Genomic DNA, 18,951 nt, shown 5'->3' on the forward strand with positions numbered 1-18,951 from the left:
GGAGGCTGGTGGGAGAGGCACGTGGGAATTGAAACCTTAAAGGTGAAACCACAGAAAGCGAAGTTTCCTTCAACGTCTTGTCTGGGTTGATCACTCAGATGTGAGAGTGAGGAAGTGGGGCGGGGCTGAGCGGAAACAGATTGAGAAAAGCAGAGTAGAGGGTTGGAAGGAAAGCAGCCTGGCCGTGCTTGGGCAACAGCAGGTGCCACTAGTGGGAAGACCCAACTAATCCGATCCAGTCCAGGGCTTTGTGCGCCGATAGAGAATGGACTGGCAAAGCAGGAACCAAAGGGAAACAGCCCACGAGTCCACGGCACAGCAGCGGCTCCCCACCCGCTCCCACGACCCCGGCACTGACCCCAGGGGCCCGGGGTGTCAGTCCGCTTCTGTCTTCCCAGCCTGGTGCTGGGCCTGGGCTGGATCCCCTTGGGATCCAGAGTCACCCGGCAAGGGGTAGGTACAGGATTTAGCTGCCCCATCTCTGCCCAGCCCCCCTTCCCTGCCACCCCACACCAACTGCTCTCAGGTCCTGCCAGATATCTGCCCTGCATCCGTCCTCCGAGGACAGCTAGGACTTTTGTCTCCCACCACCCCGTGCCCCCCCAACCCGGGGCAGCCCCTACAGAAACCACCAGTTTAGGGCACTTTGCCACAGGGGAACTGGGAGGACACAGGTGCAGGGTGGGGTGGGGCAAGGGGCGGGGTGGGGTGGGGAGCAGGCATCCCACACCACACCAGGACCATGCTCTGGCTTCTGACCCCAGGCACTGGTCTCTGCAGCATCCAGGCCCCTCAGGTCACCTTGCTCCCAGGGTGCCCCTGAGCTGAGGAACCGGGGGGTTGTGGGGAGGAGGGGGGTGTTTACTTCACTTTCAGGGGAGCCCAGGACACAGTAGCAGGATGGGTGGGCGGCCCTCGAGCCCCTTGGACAAGCGACAGCAGCAGCACCTGAGGGGTGAGTGGACTGGGAAAGAGCGAGATTTTGGCGGGTGGGGTTTAGGGCTGGGTTGTCAGGTACACAGGATGACCTATTAATGTGAATCCTAGAGAGGCAATGAATACTTTTTTTAGTATAAGTCTGTCCCAAATTTTGCAAGAGGGCATACGTATGCTAAAAATGTACTCGTTATTTACCTGAAATTCAAATTTAATTGGCGTCATATACTTTTATTTGGTAAATCTGGTAAACCTACTCAGGGCATGGGTTTGGGGTGGAGGGCATAGGGCCAGGTGGGAAGTGCCCCAAACCCAGCCAGATCTTGTGGGATGATCCTCCCAGGTGGGCAAGGACCAGTAGGCCCCTCAGTGTGGACCCCCAGGGACTAAGTCACAGTTCTTGATTTGAGACAAAGAAGGGCCAGTGTCCTCCATCCTCCACACACACAGTTGAGCACTTACGGTGTGCTGGGCACTGGGGATATGGAGCGGGGGGCTCATGATCTAGACTAAGAAACAAGGCCAAGTTGTCATTACGTGAATGGATTCAATAAGCTACTCTGCAAAGTGTTGGAATTTTCTTTTTCTGTAGTGGCTTAAACGAGATAAAGGTTTGTTTCTCTCTCCTATAGAGGGGAACAGTGGCAGGCAGCCTGATAAAAGTCAGACAACCCGTCCCCTTCCATATTATGGTTCTAACATGCGTGGCTTCTGTGCCTGAGGTCACCTCATGACTCAGAATGGCTGCTGAAGCTCCAGTCATCGGATCCACATTCCAGGCAGCAAGATAGATGTGTTTTACACACAGTCAAGTGCACACATATTAGGGGAACAGCTTGAAGAACTTTAACACTTGTGTAATCACCTCCTAGATCAGGATACAGAATACTTCTGTCACCCCAGAAAGTTCACTTGTGCTGGGTGAGGTTTTTAAAAGATTTTGAAAATCTCCCTCAGTAAGGGGCAGAAGGAAACTTTCAGGTACAATTGATCTGTTCTTTATCTGGGTCACGGTGATGGTGTCACGGGTGTGTACATGTGTCAAACTCATTCATTTCTATGCTTTATACATTTAAGGTGTGTTGTACATCGTTTATAAATAAAGCCTGAATCCTTTAACTCCCCCACCCCCCACCAACCCCCATGTGGATAAAAACAGGCAATGGAGGGTTAAGGGTGAATGGAATTGGAGCATGTCTTCTGGGGCAACTTTGGGGTGCGGATAGGAATCCGTAAGTGGCTTCTCTGCCTGTTCTGCCCCCACCTCCGGCAGGTTGGGGGGGACCTGATTCAGCCACTTCACCATCCTTTTGTCCCTGCAGGCCAGGTAGACACCTTGCTGAGGAACTTCCTGCCCTGCTACCGCGGGCAGCTGGCAGCCTCGGTCCTGTGGCAGATCTCCCGAGAGCTGGGCCCCCAGGAGCCAGCCGGATGCCAGCTGCTGCACAGCAAAGTGGGTGCCGCAAAGGGGGAGGGGGTGCTGAGTGGGTGAGGCTGGGGAGGCCGTTCGTTCGTTTGAGGGTCCCTCCTTACACCTTTGTCCTTGCTGGTGCCACGACCTGGGGTGACTATTAAAAATTCATTCTGGGACTTCCCTGGTGGTGCAGTGGTTAAGACTCCGAGCTCCCAATGCAGGGGGCCTGGGTTCGATCCCTGGTCAGGGAACTAGATCCCATATGCACGCTACAACTAAGGAGCCCGCCTGCCACAACTAAGACCCGGCGCAACCAAATAAATAAATAAATATATATATATATAATATATATAAAATAATAATAAATGCTTAAAAATTTGTTTTTAATTCATTCATTTTTTGTTTTTTGGCCATGCTGCGTGGCATGCTGGATCTTAGTTCCCTGACCAGGGATCGAACCCGCACCCCCTGCAGTGGAAGCGTGGAGTCTTAACTACTGGACCACCAGGGATGTCCCCAAAATTCATTCTTCGAGCAAACATTCACTGGGCATTTACCGCGTGCCACACCCCTGGCTGGATGCTGGGGACACAGTAGTGTGACTGAGACAGATCCCGCTTTGCCCTCCGGGGCTCACAGTCTAATTGGGGGAAATGACCAGTTTGTTGTCAAGTTAACATATCAGGATGCAGGATAACTTCTGACAGGTGCTAGGAAGACAAAATGAAGGGCGGTGTTGGGGGCTGGAAGCTGGGGTGTAGGAAGGTCCTTCTGAGCTGAGACGTGAAGGATGAGAAGGAGCCAGACCTGAAGCCCAGAGTGGGAAGGGCATTCTAGGCAGAGGGCACAGGCAATGCGAAAGCTCTGAAGTTGGAAAAGGTGTGGCCTGGCTGAGTGCATCACCCAAGGGCACAGCATGCCCACTGGACGCCCAAGCCTTTGCATGTGCCACCCTCCCCATTCTATCCCATACTTCGTCTGCTACTTCTTCCAGGAAGCCTTCCTTGACTACTGTTCCCCCCACCTGAGTTGGGCACCTCCTCTGGAACCCCTGTCTGTCTGCTCCTCCGACGCAGCCCGGGCTCACACGTCTGCCACCTCCATCTGTCTGCTTTGTGAGGACAGGGTCCAAGCCTTATTTCCCCTTCCCCCTGACCCCATTGTGCCCACATGGTGCCTTCACTTGGTAGGGGCTCAGGAAGGGCTTATTGATGGAACAAAATAGCCTGGAGCTGCCCAGCCCCAGCTCCAAAGGTCTCCTGAGCTGGCAAATGGTGTCCAGGATCTCCACGTGCCCCGTACAACTTAGTTCTCACTAGCCCAGGGGATGGGTCTTTGACCAATGAGGAAACCAAGGCACAGAGAGGTGAAGTGACCTGACTGAGGTCACACTGCCAGCAAGATGCAGAGGCGAGATTTGAACCCAGAGCCCAGACTCCTTACAAGGGATACTGGGTCCCCTGTCCTGATCAGGGCTCTGAGATTTCCTCTCTTGGACACCCCTTCTCCCAGCTGTGCCTGCCCTGGGGTGGGGGCTCTGTGACGCCATGGACAGAGCCCCCTGCCACCTGGGACTCCCCCTGTCCCGCTTGGGGCATCATGGGGCCTGGGCATTGCCCCCACCTGCACCTTCTGTCTCCTGCTGGTCCCAACCCCCTGGGCCAGGGAACAGCTGACATTGGGGTTCAAGCAGCGTGGAGGGATTTCCCCTCGCTTCAGTTGAAACATTTTCTTTAATACTAGTTTTATCTATTTGCATTATGTATATCATTTCTATTATAACATTTTAACACTATTACTATGAAAAATCTCAGACTTAGGAAGAGAGATGGAGAATCATTTAATAAACCTCTGAGTTCCCACTACCCACTGAAGAATCAGAACATCACAAATGCTGTCTATTTAGTCATCAGATATTTACCGAGCACCAACTGTGTAGCAGGAGCTACTCTGGGACCATTGGTGAAACAACCGCACACAATTCAGGTGGCCAGGAAGTGAGAAGAGGGACAAAGAAAACGAAACAAGGTGATGTCCCATCTTGCCTGAGGGAGGGGTCTGTGGGCAGAGGCCTGGCCATTTCTCATAACGTTAAACTACACCTGAAAAAAAACAAAAAAAAACTACACCTGCTCCACGACCTAGCAATCCCACCTGTATCAGTTAGCTATGCTGTGTAAAAATACACCACCAAATCAGTGCTTCAAACAACACGTTTGTCATCTCAGTTACCGTGGGTCAGGAATCTAGATGGGGCTTTGCTGGGTCCTTTCTTTCAGGGTCTCTCACAGGCTGCAGTCAAGATGTTGGCCAGGGCTGGGGTCTCATCTGAGGCTCAACTGGGGAAGGGTCCGCTTGCAAGTCAATAGGAGATAACAAAAGTGTCTGCCTCAGTTCATAGTTGGAAGTGCAGGCTGTGAGCGTGCTTGATAAAGAATATAACACCACACCAGCAGTGCCCAAGCACCTGTACAGTAAGTCCCCTACATATGAACCTTCAAGTTGCAAACTTTCAAAGATGTGAATGGGCGTTCCATCAGCGTCAGGCGTGAGTCAGATTGCAGCTTGCCCTCCATCTCCTGTTGCTGACGATCCTTCAGCTCTACCATCTCCCACCTCCTCTCCCTCCTCCAGTCAGTCACTCTTCTTGCCTGTTCACTCGATGCCAGCCCCCGTATGCCAGCTGTTGTACTGTACTGCTGTACTTTTCAAGGGACTCTACTGCAAGATTAAAAATGTTTTATTTATTTTTTGTGTGTTTGTTTTTTATGTATTATTTGTGTGAAAAGTATTATAAACCTATTACAGTACAGTACTATATAGCCGATGGTGTTAGTTGGGTACCTAGGCTAACTTTGTTGGACTTATAAACAAATTGGACTTACAGACTCGCTCTCGGAACGGAACTCATTCGTATGTAGGGGACTTACTGTACTTGGTGGCACCTGGGACACAGGAGGAGCTGTCCAGGTGGTCTGGACACCGGGACACTGGCCCATGTTCTTGACATCCGCCCGCCCCTCCTCCCACAGAAGCTGCCCCGAGTCCGGGAGCACCGAGGGCCCCTGACCCAGCTGCAGGGCCACCCACCTCAGTGGCAGCCAATCTTCTGTGTCCTGCGTGGGGACGGCCGCCTGGAGTGGTTCAGGCACAGGGAGGTGAGTGAGTGGCCTGCAGCCCATCTACCTCTGGCGTCTCCATCCCACCCTCCCCAGTGTGGGTTTGGGGTCCAGTTCCCAACATAGCCCCCCTCCTTTCTTCAATCATCAAGTAGGGCCAACCTGTAAGCTTGGCCCTGGGTGGGCGAACATCTCCTGCTGTGCCAGGTGGATAAACTGAGGCCCAGGCCAGGGGTAGGGGCTCACTCATGGTCATCAGCAGAGCTGAGGTAGAAACCATGCAAGGCCTTTGCACATGCCGCCTGTGCCCTGCTTTCCAGCTGAGGAATTCAGGCAGGTCACTTGTCTCTCTGGGATTCAGTTTTAGCATCTGTGAAATGGGATGATGATGGTCCACGCCACATGGGGCTGTAAGGATTCAATGGGTTAGTCCTCATATAGCACTTGGGACTGGCCTAGCGCATAGCAGGTGCTGGGTGCTCCACTATGGGGAAGGGAAGGAAGGAGGGATTGAGGGAGGGGTGGACAGAAGGAGGGAGGGTGGCGGCATGGAGGTAGGGTGGAGGATTTCCCCAGTTAACCCAAAACCTTCCCCTGATCCCACACTGGGATATGGAAGCCACAGTTTAGACCTGTCCCAAAACGGTTCTTTGGATGCCTTTTGCAGGAATATGAAAATGGGGACCGTCCCCTGGGCTCCGTGGTCCTGACAGGGTACACAGTCCTGACTTCCCAGAGTGAATACCTCCACCTGTTGGACACTCTCTGCCCAGAACCCTCAGGTAAGGCTCCCGGGGACCCCAAGAGCAGGTTTCTCTACTTCAGCATTGTTGACACTGGGGCCAGATCATTCTTTGCAGTGGGGGCCACCATGTGCTTCACAGGTTGCTGAACAGTATCCCTCGCCTCCACCCACCAGATGCCAGTAGCACTCTGCATCCCAAGAGCGACAACCAAGTATATCTCCAGACATTGCCAAGTGTCCCTGGGGGCAGCATTGCCTCTGGGTGAGCAGCCTCGCTCTAGAAAGAGAAACACCCATTCTTGTCAGGGTGAAGGAGTTAGGTCACCGGACCAGAATCAAAGCAGCAAAGGGTAAAAACGATAAAATATGGTGTCAGTAAGCATGTGGGGAGATGGACAGTGGTGGGCAGGAAAATTGCACAGACTTGTTACAGCGTGTAATTGGTCCATCCAGTGTTTCCAGGATGGTTCTCCTCCCTTCCCCTTCCTCCCCTTCCTCTTCCTCCTCTTTCTCTCTCTGAATAGGTAAGGAGCAGCGTAAGTGGGCTGGCATGCATCTGATGAGGGCCTGCATCATCTCCTTGAATCTGCCCAGGAGGCAGCCCCATCACTAACCACCCCATTTTACAGAGGGGGACACTGAGGCCAAGGGCCGTCACACAGTTAGTAAGGGACAGAGCCAGAATTTACACCTTTTGCTTCACTGCAGAGCTATCCTGCTGTTTAATCAGGCGAAGATGTAGCAACAAGAACCGTCTGCAGAAATGCTGATGATGTCGAAAACATGGGAATCCACCCACATACGCATCCTTTGGGGTTGATTAAATAAATCACAGCCTGACCCTCAGGAAGGAAAGCTGTGCAGCCTCTGAAGGTTTCCCAGACATATGCAGGAGCCCAAAGGCCAGTTATAAACCAGAAAACTCCACATTGTTAAAAAAAAAAAAAGCACGTCATACAGCTTTGTGCAGATTTTAAAATCTGGAATAATGTCCCCCAAACTGTTAACAGCTATTATCATCTCTGGGGGCTGCTATCGAAGGGCTGGATGACAAGGGACGTCCACCTTTTTCTGCATTATTATTATTTTTAAATTTATTTTTGGCTGCATTGGGTCTTCGTTGCTTTGTGCAGGCTTTCTCTAGGTGCAGCGAGCGGGGTCTGCTCTTTGCTGCGGTGTGCGGGCTCTAGGCGCGCGAGCTTCAGTAATTGTGGCACGTGGGCTTAGTAGTTGTGGCTTGCAGGCTCTAGAGCGCAGGCTCGGTAGTTGTGGCGCATGGGCTTTGTTGCTCCGCGGCATGTGGGATCTTCCCGGACCAGAGCTCGAACCCGTGTCCCCTGCATTGGAAGGCGGATTCTTAACCACTGCACCACCAGGGAAGCCCTTTCTGCAGTATTGCATTTTACTGCAGTCTGTATGTATCACTCTGGAAATCTGAACAAAACACTGAGGATTTGGGAGACTCCAATTTAATTCATCAAAATAAATTCACTCATTTTTGTCCTCCCAACAGTTCTAGGTCATTGGTATCACTTTTTAGCCCATTTTGCAGGTAGGAAAACTGAGGTTTTTTCAGGGAGATGAAAATCTGTGCAAAGAGCTAGAAAATGGTCTGGCCAGGTTTGAACCTGGGCCTAGCTGACTCCAGCACCCCACAGCAAGCAGGGCTCAGACCACATGCCAGCTAGGAGAGATTGTTGGTGGCTGCCTAGGGCTGCTGTGTTAAGCATGTTGCTGAGGCTGGGAAACAGTGCTGGGATGGATTACTGATGTCTGCCCTGGGCACACCTCCTCCTGGGACTGAGCTGAAGTAAGGGTTCTCTACACATTTCATGGTTATTGTCTCCTAGTGAATGAATGATTTTAGAGTGAATGAAGATGCGACCTCCTCTGCTTTCAGGACACTATGCACAGGAAGAGCCTGACCGCCTCTTGGAAATGCCTGTCAGTTTCCCCCTGTTCCTGCAGCACCCCTTCCGCCGGCACCTCTGTTTCTCTGCAGCCACAGCGGAGGTGCAGCGTGCCTGGAGGCTAGCCCTGCAGGGCGGCATCCGGCTTCGAGGCACAGGTGGGTCCTGGGAAAGGGCAGGCAGTGGTGGAGCACAGAGTCTGGAGTCGGAGGGTTCCCCTCCTGCTGCCTGTGGGATCCTCTCCAAGCCTCAGTTTCCTTATTTATAAAATGGATCGTGGGGGAGGACAGAGGGGAAACAGGCAGGTGTGCATGGCCCGGGCTGTAATGAGGGCACAGCACCATGGGAGCTTAGCCTGGGGGTTCAGGGAGGGGATGTCCAAACTGGGGTCTAAAAAAGATGAGGGGCCAGCCAGGTGAAGAAGAGGAGTTAGGACTGACACATCTGGGCAGGTTGTTGACTGAACAAACGTACCTAACTGGAGAGGCAACTGGAGACCGCAGTGGGATCTGGGCTGTGACTGCCTGCCCGGGATGCCTTTTCCAAAGTGGTACACAGGCCCCTTATGGGCTGGTGATAAACGTAGGGGAGCGTGTTCCCGGCGGAGGGCACTCCTTTGCGCAGAGGTCTGGAAGTGGGTGAGACTTAGCTGTTTGGGACCTGGCGAGGAGGCGGAGGGCTTCCTTCTCAGGCGACGGGGAGCCAGGCAGCCTGAGAGCAGGGGAGGGGTGGACGGGCACTGAGGAGCCGCCCCTCAGTCCTGCAGCGAAGTCAAGCCCCAGCCGCCCGTGCCTTCCTGGACGCCATACGGCTCTACCGGCAGCAGCAAGGCCACTTTGGCGACGACGACGTGACCCTAGGCTCGGACGCCGAGGTCAGTGCCGCGCAAGGCCGCACCCGGGACCCCCCTGACCCCTTCTCGGCCCACCGAAGCACCCATGGTCACCTCTCCCGCAGGTGCTGACTGCGGTACTGATGCGGGAGCTGCTGCCTGCGCTGCGAGCCCAGACCCTGCCCGGCCTGCGCGGGGCCGGCCGCGCTCGGGCCTGGGCCTGGGCCAAGGTACACATGCGGTGGAGGAGGTGGGGCAGGGACACGCGGGAGGCCGCGGATGGGGATAGGAGCCGGACCGGGGTGCTCAGCTTCGCCCTCCCTGCGACTGTCGCCCAACCTCTCCGCCCATCTCTGTGCGTCTGTCTTCTCTCTGTCTTCCTACCCTCGCCCCATCTCGTCTCTCTACGGCGTCCCTGGCCCGTGTGGGGTCCCCTCGGCTGATCTGGGCAGCTACTGGACGCCGTCCACGCTGCAGTCCTGGCCGGGGCCTCCACTGGGCTCCGCGCCTTCCAGCCCGAAAAGGAGGAGCTGCTCGCCGCCCTGGAGAAGACTATCCGCCCAGACGTAGATCAGATGCTGAAGTTGCGGGAGCGCGTGTTAGGGAGGCTGCAGGGTGAGGTCCGGGGGCGTGGCCTGGATGTGAGGGGCGGGGCCGGGAGCGTGAGAGGAAGAAGGGGAACAGCTTGGGTGTAAGGGAAGGGGCCCAAGGTCTGGGACCCGGTGGAGGCAGGGCCGGAGAAGAAAAGGGTGGAGCCTAAGTGGGAAAATGGGCGAGGCCTTGATGCTTTGGTGGTGAGACTAGATTTCTAGACGGGGTCAAGAGGGAGGACGGCGGAAAAAAAAAAAAAAAGAGGGAGGGCGGGTGCTTGGGAGGCGGGAAGGCCAGGGATGGAGCTGGTGAGCCCGGAGACCAAGACTGGGTGGGGAGAGGGGCAGAGGCCTTGGCGGTATCAGGCCTGACTCCAGTTGTGGGTTGTCCAGTCAGACAGCGGAGATAGCTCTCACTCAGCTCAGTAACAAAGAGAACAGAGTTGGAATCTTAACTCTGCCTCTGTGTGCAACTTTGAGCCGATCCCCATGGCACTTGGCCTCGGTTTTCTATTCTGTATAATGGGGTAGAGGAGGGGGCTCAAAGTCAGGGCTCCCGTCTACCTTACCCTGTTGAGCCCATGGCCTCACTCCGTACCCTCCACCTCCCAATTTGCGGAGCACCTCGAGGAGGAGATCCAGGCCAGTGTCTTCCACTCGCAGCCAACGTCCAGGGTCCCCTCGAATCGTGCCTGCGCAGGAAGGTGGATGCGCAGCTGCCCCGGGTCACGCAGACGCTGCTGAGCACCGTGGAAGCTGAACTCACGGCAGTGCAGACCCTCCTAACCCAGGGCATGGACCGCCTGTCCCGCCACCTGCGTGGGAGCCCCTCCAGCACCCGGCTGCGGAAGGAGGTGAGGTCCAGTGGGTCGTGTTTCATCGGGCCTATGGGCAGTGTGTTAACTTTATAGAAGAGTTGTATGCACCTTGAATCTTTCTTGTTTGAAAACCTTCTCTTAAAAATCTCTGAACTTTCTTCTAAGCTGCATTTTACTTACGGTGGTCCACTATGCTATGGTCACTGGGGCACGGTTTATAACATGGGGGGAAGGAGTAAGATGACAAGATTAGCATTTTAGTGACATCAATCTGGAGTCACCTTCCCTACAAATTGTTCCTCCTCCCATTGCCTTGTTTGGCCACAGCCCACCCCATTCCCTGGGACAGAATTCTGCAACACGCAGGTCAGCTCTTTTCTTCTGATATTAAATGAGAGCATACTCTGTGCCAAGAAACCTTCCACTCGTTAAGTGTCTGTTGACCTTTAAAATGAAACAGCCAGTTATTTTATCAGCAGAACATTTTGGGAAGGGAGGTGAGCATGAGAATTGCAATTCGGGACGTGCAAGCTATGGCAAAACCAGAGGCAAGTCTGGCAAACGAAGGGGAGGAACATTACTTTATAGAGAAGAAGGAAAAAATTGGGAGGGGCAGCTCTCAAGGAAAGTCCATTGAAGAAAAGCGAGAGTTCAGGGTGGTGACAGTTTCTCATTGGCTGAGTGGTGGTAGTTTCTCATTGGTTGGGGCTGTTACTGCATAAGGAGAAAATCTTCCTCCTGCTGGAGTGGTAAAGTAGTAACCTTCTTCCAGTTTGGGGTCTGCAGAGGGCAAGGAGTGGCAGTGCACGAGAGCGCCCCCCCCCGCCCCTTTCAGGGCTTAATGATTTCATATTTATTTATTTAGCCACGCAACTTGTGGGATCTCAGTTCCCCGGCCAGGGATTGAACCTGGGCCACCGCAGTGAAAGCTCCAAATCCTAACCACTAGACTAACAGGGAACTCCCATGACTTTATTTTAAATGAGGTTTCCCTTTATTAATCTTCACATCTCCATTTCATAATCACCTCCTCCAGGAACTTTCCCTGGTCCTTTCTGCATCTGCAGCTGCGCGTGCTTCCCTCCTCACAGGAGTATTAACTCACCACTACTGTTGTTTGTCTACACTCTGTCTCCTCCAACTTTTCTGTGAGCAGTTTGAGGGCAAATACCTTGGATTATTGCACTTCTGCAGCCGCAGGATCCAGCGCAAAGAGAACATCAGGTGGGACAAGGGCTGAGTGTGCCCATTTCCCCTCAGCCACGCCAGCACCACATGTTATCATTTGTTCCAAGTTTTACCATTTTATGTCCATCACACCATACCTCACAGTTACTTTTATTATGCATTATTTTGGTGACAACTGAGGCGGGATGTGTTTCCATTTGTGTTTCTCCTTCGATGAACTGTCTATGAGGTCCTTAGCCTTGCTCTTCCATGGGCTGGTGGTATTTTTCTTACCTGACTGCTATGGGAACACAGGTTTACTCATTTGGGGAGATGCCATGGGACCCAGAGCTGATGCAGACCTGCTACCGAGAGGTGGAGCGGAGCCGGGGGCGCCTGGGGCAGCTGGCAGAACCATTTGGCTTCTTTGGAACTCAGAGCCTGGTGTTTGGGGCCCAGGATCTCGCACAGCAGGTAAGGGTGAGTGGGAGGCTGGGAGGAAGTGAGGCAAGGATGGCAGCCTCCAATGAGTAGGTGCCGAGTGTGTGCCAGGGAGACCACGATGACCCAGACAGACCTGGCCCTCCCTCGCTGGACTCCCCAGTGTCATGCAGACATGAGCTCATGACCAGGCAGGCAGTAATCACACATGATGGACAGGGCTGTGATGGGGACACACAAGGTGCTACGGGAACCCTGAGGAGGCACCTGATCCATCTCCAGGGTTGGGAAGGCTTCCAGGAGGAGAGGACTGCCAGGCTGGGGCAGCTGGGGGAGGAATGGGAATGGGGCATGTGCTGGATGGAGGGAACAGTGTGGATAAGCCCTGGGAGGTGTGAGAGCGTGTCCACATTTGGGGAAAGTGAAGCAGTTTAGAGACATTGGCTTGTAGATTTCAAGGCAGGGCATAGATGTGGGAGATATGCCAGCGAGGTGGGGGGGCAGATGGGTCAGGGCTTTGAGTGTGGGGCTCAGGGGGTTGGGCTCTGTCCAAGGGCAACAGGAGTCACAGCAGGTGTGTGAGCAGGGGCGGGGCATGGCCAGATTCAAGGTTTTTTAGAAAGCCCTGCCTGCCCTGGGGAGCAGGGGCTGTCGGGGGCAGAAGTGGAGGAGGCAGGGAGGAGGTCTGAACCAGAATGGGTTGGTGGAGAGGAGCAGGGTGTGTTTTGAAAGCCAAGGGGTTGGGACGTGCTAATGGACATGGTGAGTGAAAGAGACGGGGACTGAGAAGACCCAGTGCTGCCCGGCACGGTTGTTCAGTTTGTACACTGCACAAGGGTGCTCAGCCAAGGAGCCTGGACTGTGGACAGCTCTCTGATCCCCGTGCTGGGCATCCTGGCACTGAATGGATGACCCCCGAGTCCTGAGAGGAAGAGAGTGCTGTTTCTTGGGACAAGAAGGAGGTTGGAGCGAAGTAGTTGGTCAGGGCAGGCTGGATGCTGAGAAGGGTTCAACCGAGCAGGCGTAGGGCCCAGAAAGAGCATGGATTCCCAGGGTTCATCCCAGCATCTCTTCCCACAGCTCATGGCTGACGCCGTGGCCACCTTCCTGCAGCTGGCTGACCAATGTCTGACCACGGCTCTGGACTGTGACCAGGCTGCCCAGCAGCTGGAGAAAGTCAGGGGGCGCGTGCTGAAGGTGAGGTCTGCGGGGAGGGCATGGCAGTGGGCCTGGGTGCTCGGGTGGTTGTGAGACCAGTTGCCGTGTGTGTCATGCAGAAATTCCAGTCGGATAGTGGCTCAGCGCGGAGGCGGTTCATCCATGGCTGGCTGCTCTGCATCTTCTTGCCCTTCGTGCTGAGCCAGCTGGAGCTGAGCTGCAAAGCGGTGAGCTGATGGGGACGGGTCCTATAGAGCAACCAAGCATCTTTCTGTGAGGCTCATAGAGCCACCTTGATGATTAGAGACTTTTGTTCCCTGAGCCCAGGGGCTGGGTTGGATGGCTCTTCTGGGACTTCATGATGCCCTCTGCTTCTCCCATGACAATGCTGTGTCTGCAGAGCTGGCGTGGGGTCCCATGCATCACATATCAGCAGGTGATACAGGCTTCAGAGAAGGGAGGAGGCAGAGGGGGAGTGTATGTGTGTGTATGGTGAGGGTGCTGAGTGGTTAGGGGGGCTGTCTCTGAGAAGATGATGCTTGAGAAGCAGTGAACTAAAGGCATGAGCCATGTCCTGGGGAAGAGTATTCCAGGCAGAGGGTACAGCATGTGCAAAGGTCCTGAGGTAGGTCTGTGCCTGGTGTGTTGGAGAAACAGAGAATAGGCAAGTGTGGCTGGAGCTTACCGAACAATGGGGTAGGAAGTAGACGAGGGGAGAGGTCCCAGGGGCCTTGCTACGCAGGCTTAGGGGCACCATGAAGGGGTCTGCATCAGGGGTCAGGCAGGAAGTGACTGTGAGGGGTCCCAGCAGAAACACCTGTATTATTCCCATTGAGGTGTGATGTGCTTTGTTTCACCAGTTCTCACAACAACCCGAGGGAATAATGAGTCAAGGAGTCCATTTTAAAGATGAGGAAACTGAGGCCCAGGTTTTCCTAGCTAATCAGTGACAGAGCTGGGGCTCAAACCCATGTCACACAGAGCCCACCCCTCCAGCCCAGCCCCTCACCTGCCTCGGTTACAGGAGCTGCCTGAGTTCGAAGGGGACATCCTTGCTGTGGGCAGCCCTGCTCTGACCATTGAGGGTATTTATGAGGATGTCATCCGGGGGGTCCTGCTGCAGAGGATCAATCGAGGTGAGCCCCACCCCCTATGGCTCAGGGGAGCCTGGTGACCCCTGGCTGTGTATACTGAGCCCTACCAGGGTCCCCATCGCCTCTCACTACCTGTGAACACTAGTCCTTTGACTAAGGGCCAGGACTGGGACAGAGGGGGTCTGGGGTGGGCGAGCCTAGAGGGGCAGTGATGGAAGCTCCCTGAAGGAGGGGGCATTGGAGTGGGGCTGTGACGGATATGCAGGAGTTCTTAGGATGAGAGAAGGGAGGCAAAATTTAAAAACTGGGGATAGACATTTACATTTACTCATTCAACAACCTCTCCATGTTTTATTCTGGGCTGGCATTGAGCCCTCAAGAGTACGTGGACTTGGGGTAGGCCTCTTAGGATTTCCTGGGCTGGAAAGAGGCTCCTGACTGTCTCTTCTCCCTCCTGCCTTGTCTGTTCCTTCCTGACCCAATGCCTATGACTGCTGAGACGTGTACTAACAGGGGAATGAGCAATGTGTAATGGTTATTCAGGGAATGTCACAGCTGACACAGAAGGAAGGAGAGGAAGCTGCAGGCTGCCAGGGCAGACGTGCAGGGCCTTGAATGACAGGCAGAGGAGTTTAGACATTTTGTGGCAGGCAATAGGGAGCCACGGAGGGTGTGTGAGCAAGAGGGCAACAGTGGCTAGACTGGAAGCCAGGGAGGAGGCTGAGGGCCTGGTCCTGGGGGGCAAAGGATGGACTCGAGCAGGGGCAGCAACCAAGGGGACGGAGCCCAGGCATGAGGATGAGACGGAAGTCAGAGGTTGTTGTTGGCCTGGGGTGTCACTGGGTGCATGGGAGGGACCACAACCCTGGGGATGGTGTAGAGAGAAAGGAGAGGAGTCCCAAAGAGCCTGGATTTGAAGGACACAAAGAGGAAGAAGGGATGCAGAAGGAGTAGTCAGAGAGGTGGGAGAAACCCAGAGATAGCAGTGTTCTGGGAGCCAGGAAGTAAGGGTGAGAAGTGTCCTTGAGGCCAAACAAAAAGAACCGAGTTCCTTTAGAATAGGGGCCATTTTACATGGAAAAAGACTAATCTCTGATTGGAAAAAATTTTTCAGAAACAGGTTTCCATTCCTAGAAGTTCTACTTGTACTGAAGGTGGGGTGGGGGTGGGGTGTTTCCATCCTCAATTGATTTGTGATGTCTGCTTGAAGCATTGTCCTGGAAGGTGGGGTAGGTAGAATCCAGGCTCAGTGAAGGTGTGGGGATCGGCTAGCAATGTCTGTCATGGGCACAGGTGTGGAGAGAGGCTCACGTGAGCCACTTGTTTAGGGTTCCTGGTTGAGACATTTCTTCCATGCTTTGCCCTCTTGTGGCCTCTCTGGGAAAATTCATGGAAGCCCTGGGATTCTGGGGCTTATCCAGGTGTGTCCGGGGGTTTAACTCTTTATTTTTATTTATTTATTTATTTATTTTTGCGGTACACGGGCCTCTCACTGTTGCGGCCTCTCCCATTGCGGAGCACAGGCTCGGGACACGCAGGCTCAGCGGCCATGGCTCACGGGCCCAGCCGCTCCGCGGCATGTGGGATCTTCCTGGACTGGGGCACGAACCCGTGTCCCCTGCATCGGCAGGCGGACTCTCAACCACTGCGCCACCAGGGAAGCCCTATCTCTTTATTTTATTTTTAAATTTATTTATTTTTGGCTGCATTGCGTCTTCGTTGCTGCGTGCAGGCCCTCCCTAGTTGTGGCGAGCAGGGGCCACTCCTTGCTGCAGTGTGTGGGCCCCTCACTGTGGTGGCTTCTCCTGCTGTGGAGCGTGGGCTCCAGGCGCGTGGGCTTCAGTAGTTGTGGCACGCGGGCTCTAGAGTGCAGGATCAGCAGCTGAGGCACGCGGGCCCAGCTGCTCCACTGCATGTGGGATCCTCCCAGACCAGGGCTTGAACCTGTGTCCCCTGCATTGGCAGGCAGACTCTCAACCACTGCGCAACCAGGGAAGTCTCTATCTCTTATTTTAGAATTGAAAAAAGCCCTTGGTGCCAGCAACATGTCCTGCACTCTGGATGGCCGCTCGGAGCTTCCATGGGGCCAAGGAGAAACAGGTGGGGACCTCACAGGTTCTTGGCCCATGCCAGTGAATTGCCAGGGTCGGGGGGCCTGTGTGGGGTATACAAGAGGATTGTGAGTGTGGGTTCCGGGATGGAACAGTATGCACCTTGTGTCCTGACTTGGCCAGGTTGGCCAAGCTCATGGTGAACTAGGGCGATGGGGAGCCAAGGAGTGTGCCTGAGTGTCAGAGGTATCCTCTGACATGCATATGAATTTGTGTCCCATCTCTTCTTGCCAGGGCTCTATAGGGCCTCTCCCAACGGCTACCAGTTCCCAGCACTGGTGGGGGAGATAGTGGTGATGGGAGCCTTGGATTCACCTTAACAATGGGTGCATGGAGCTGTGCTCAGGGCCAGGGCAGCCTGGCCTCCTACTATAGGACCCTATAGTAGGGTCCTACTATAGGGGGACTTCCCTGAAATGGGACAGAAAGCAACTGGTCCAACTAGAAGCGGACCAGCGGGCAAGATGTTTATAATCTGGATGTTCAGGACCCAGGGCAGATGCAGGTATTCTGGAGCGGCTCTCAGCTCCTCAACCCCCTTGGGTATCATTGTTATGAGAGCTTTGTGAATCCACCCAGCTAAGTGGCTCCCACATTCTTCACCCACAGAAACTCTGAGATAATAAATGTGTATAGTTTTCAGTGGCTAACTTTGGGGGTCATTTGTTATGTGGCAATAGCTAACTAAAACACTCCCTAGCTGATTGGGGGCAGCATCTCCTAGTCAATTGCTGCAGATAAACTGATGAATATCCACACTCACTGAGATACATGAAGATTAAACAATCTTAGAAAGACTTCTGGGTGTCATAATATTTGGGGATTTGCAACTGGGGATGAAGGATTGTGGATGGGCTCCTTAATCTATTTAACCAGAATCTAATTGATGATGGGGTTTTGCTTCTAATCTTTTGCACTAACAGCTAACACCATAGCGAACGACCTTTTACATACTTTTCATGCAAGGGGGTAAATCCCCCAAGGTGAAATCTCAGGGTTTAGAGCATGCATGTTTGTCATTTCAATAGCAGTCTTGAGAGTGCTCTCCATCAGAGTGGTCTCACCTGGTGCCCACTCATCTGTGTGGAGGTGGCCCATTTCCCCACAGGCTGTCAGCCGACTTGGGATTTCCCAGATCTTCTGGGTAAAAAATGTGGTCGTGGCATCATTTTAATGAGCATGTCTTATTGGGGATGAGGTGGAGAGTCTTCTCATGTGTTTAGGAGCTTCTCTGTGAACCTCCACTTCTCTCTGTGGCACACTTATCTTCTGGGTGCTTTTATATTTCTATTAAATTATTCTCGCTAAGCTTCCAGTTACTGGGTATTTATTATGTGCCAGGCATTTGATGTGTCCAAATGTTTTGGCATCCTTATGACACTTTCCATTTTACAGATGTGGAAACTGAAGCTCAGAGAGGCACTTGCTCCAGGCAACCAGGCTCCAGCACCGAGGTCTAGCCACTCTGCCCACTGCCTCCTCCAGGGACGTTCCAGAGCTGAAGCTTTGCCCACATTCATCGTCATTCTCAATGGATAAATGTCTACTAGTGGAATTTCTGAGTCAAAGCATATGTACCAGTTCAAGGCTTGTATAATCCCCACACCTCTGCCTTACTCCTCTCCAGAAAGGCTATGCCTTTTAACACTCTCACCAGCAGCATTTATACATATTCTCCTTTCCAAACACTAGAAATTTTCATAAAAGGAAAAACTGCCAGTTTGATAGACACACACACAGAGTGCATTGTTTTATTTAAAATTTCTTTGATGACTACATTGAACCTGAAAATATGTTTATTGACCATTAATATGTTTGTGTGTTTCTTATTTATTTATTTATTTTTGGCTTTGTCGGGTCCTAGTTGTGCCATGTGGGATCTTTTGTTGTGGCGCGCAGGTTTCTCTCTAGTTGTGGCGTCAGGGTTTTCTCTCTCTAGTTGAGGCGCCTGGGCTTATTTGCCCTGTGGCATGTGGGACCTTAGTTCCCCGACCAGGGAACGAACCCATGTCCCTTGCATTGGAAGGTGGATTCTTTACCACTGTATGTGTGTTTCTGTGTTTTCCTTTCTTTTCTTTTCTTTTTTACTGAATTGCCTGTTCATAGCTTTTACCTACTTTTCTCTTCAGGAGAATTTATATTTTTCTTAATGATCTCTAATAACTCTTTGTATATTAAGGATAGTAACACTTTCTGATATGCCATAGATTTTTTTTTTCAGCTTGCTGTGGGCCTTTGGGTTTGTTTACTTGCTCCAAATTCTTACCTTAGTATCAAGTTTCCCAGCTGAGAGTAGAGCTTTTACTGCCTTCCTCTGTTTGCCAGAAAAGCCATCTGTCCACTGGAGCCTGGCAGCTTCACATCACAAGACTTCCAGCTGCTTCCGGAGTAGGTTCTGGGAGGGACTTCCCCAGTGTTTTTCTCAGTTCAGCTTTCAGAGGGGGGTAATGCACACTCCATGGTTTCCTTCCCCAAGAGAATGAGATTTTCCTCACCTTTACTTCCTAACTTTTGCCCTACTGTCTCTTGCACACACTGAGGACACACGATCTGTACCCTGAATTTTACTTAACAATATTGAGCCCCCACCCCCACCACTCACGTTAATAAATAGAT

At 53.1% G+C, this 18,951-nt stretch overlaps 1 protein-coding gene across 8 annotated transcripts; it reads left to right on the plus strand.

The window, feature by feature from the left end:
* Window positions 1-678: 678 nt before the first annotated feature.
* Window positions 679-18,833, plus strand: NIBAN3 (niban apoptosis regulator 3). 8 transcript variants are annotated; one of them, XM_030880171.3, is made up of 15 exons: window positions 680-955; window positions 2,259-2,389; window positions 5,383-5,508; window positions 6,137-6,251; window positions 8,115-8,282; window positions 8,883-8,998; window positions 9,082-9,186; window positions 9,409-9,571; window positions 10,210-10,400; window positions 11,847-12,005; window positions 13,053-13,169; window positions 13,250-13,357; window positions 14,155-14,266; window positions 16,241-16,324; window positions 17,731-18,638. In XM_030880171.3, exons 1-15 carry the CDS (start codon window positions 901-903, stop codon window positions 17,793-17,795), a joined length of 1,815 nt encoding a protein of 604 aa, XP_030736031.2. In that variant the 5' UTR covers window positions 680-900; the 3' UTR covers window positions 17,796-18,638. The 8 variants fall into 8 exon arrangements, 7 of the variants coding, with proteins under 7 accessions (XP_060152846.1, XP_030736031.2, XP_030736030.2 ...); XM_070045301.1 differs by having other exon boundaries at window positions 866-955; window positions 16,241-16,339; window positions 18,607-18,833; XM_060296863.2 differs by lacking the exon at window positions 16,241-16,324 and having other exon boundaries at window positions 679-955; window positions 17,731-18,639.
* The last annotated feature ends 118 nt before the right edge of the window (window positions 18,834-18,951 follow it).

This window comes from Globicephala melas, chromosome 3 (assembly GCF_963455315.2).
Source record: "Globicephala melas chromosome 3, mGloMel1.2, whole genome shotgun sequence".
NCBI classification, from domain to species: Eukaryota; Metazoa; Chordata; class Mammalia; order Artiodactyla; family Delphinidae; genus Globicephala; species Globicephala melas.

Coding starts and splice junctions, on each gene's coding strand:
- NIBAN3 (XM_070045301.1), top strand. CDS start 901: ATGGGTGGGCGGCCCTCGAGCCCCTTGGACAAGCGACAGCAGCAGCAC. Junction 10,401..11,846: donor GCACCCGGCTGCGGAAGGAG/GTGAGGTCCAGT, acceptor ATGGGAACACAG/GTTTACTCATTTGGGGAGAT. Junction 12,006..13,052: donor CCCAGGATCTCGCACAGCAG/GTAAGGGTGAGT, acceptor CTCTTCCCACAG/CTCATGGCTGACGCCGTGGC.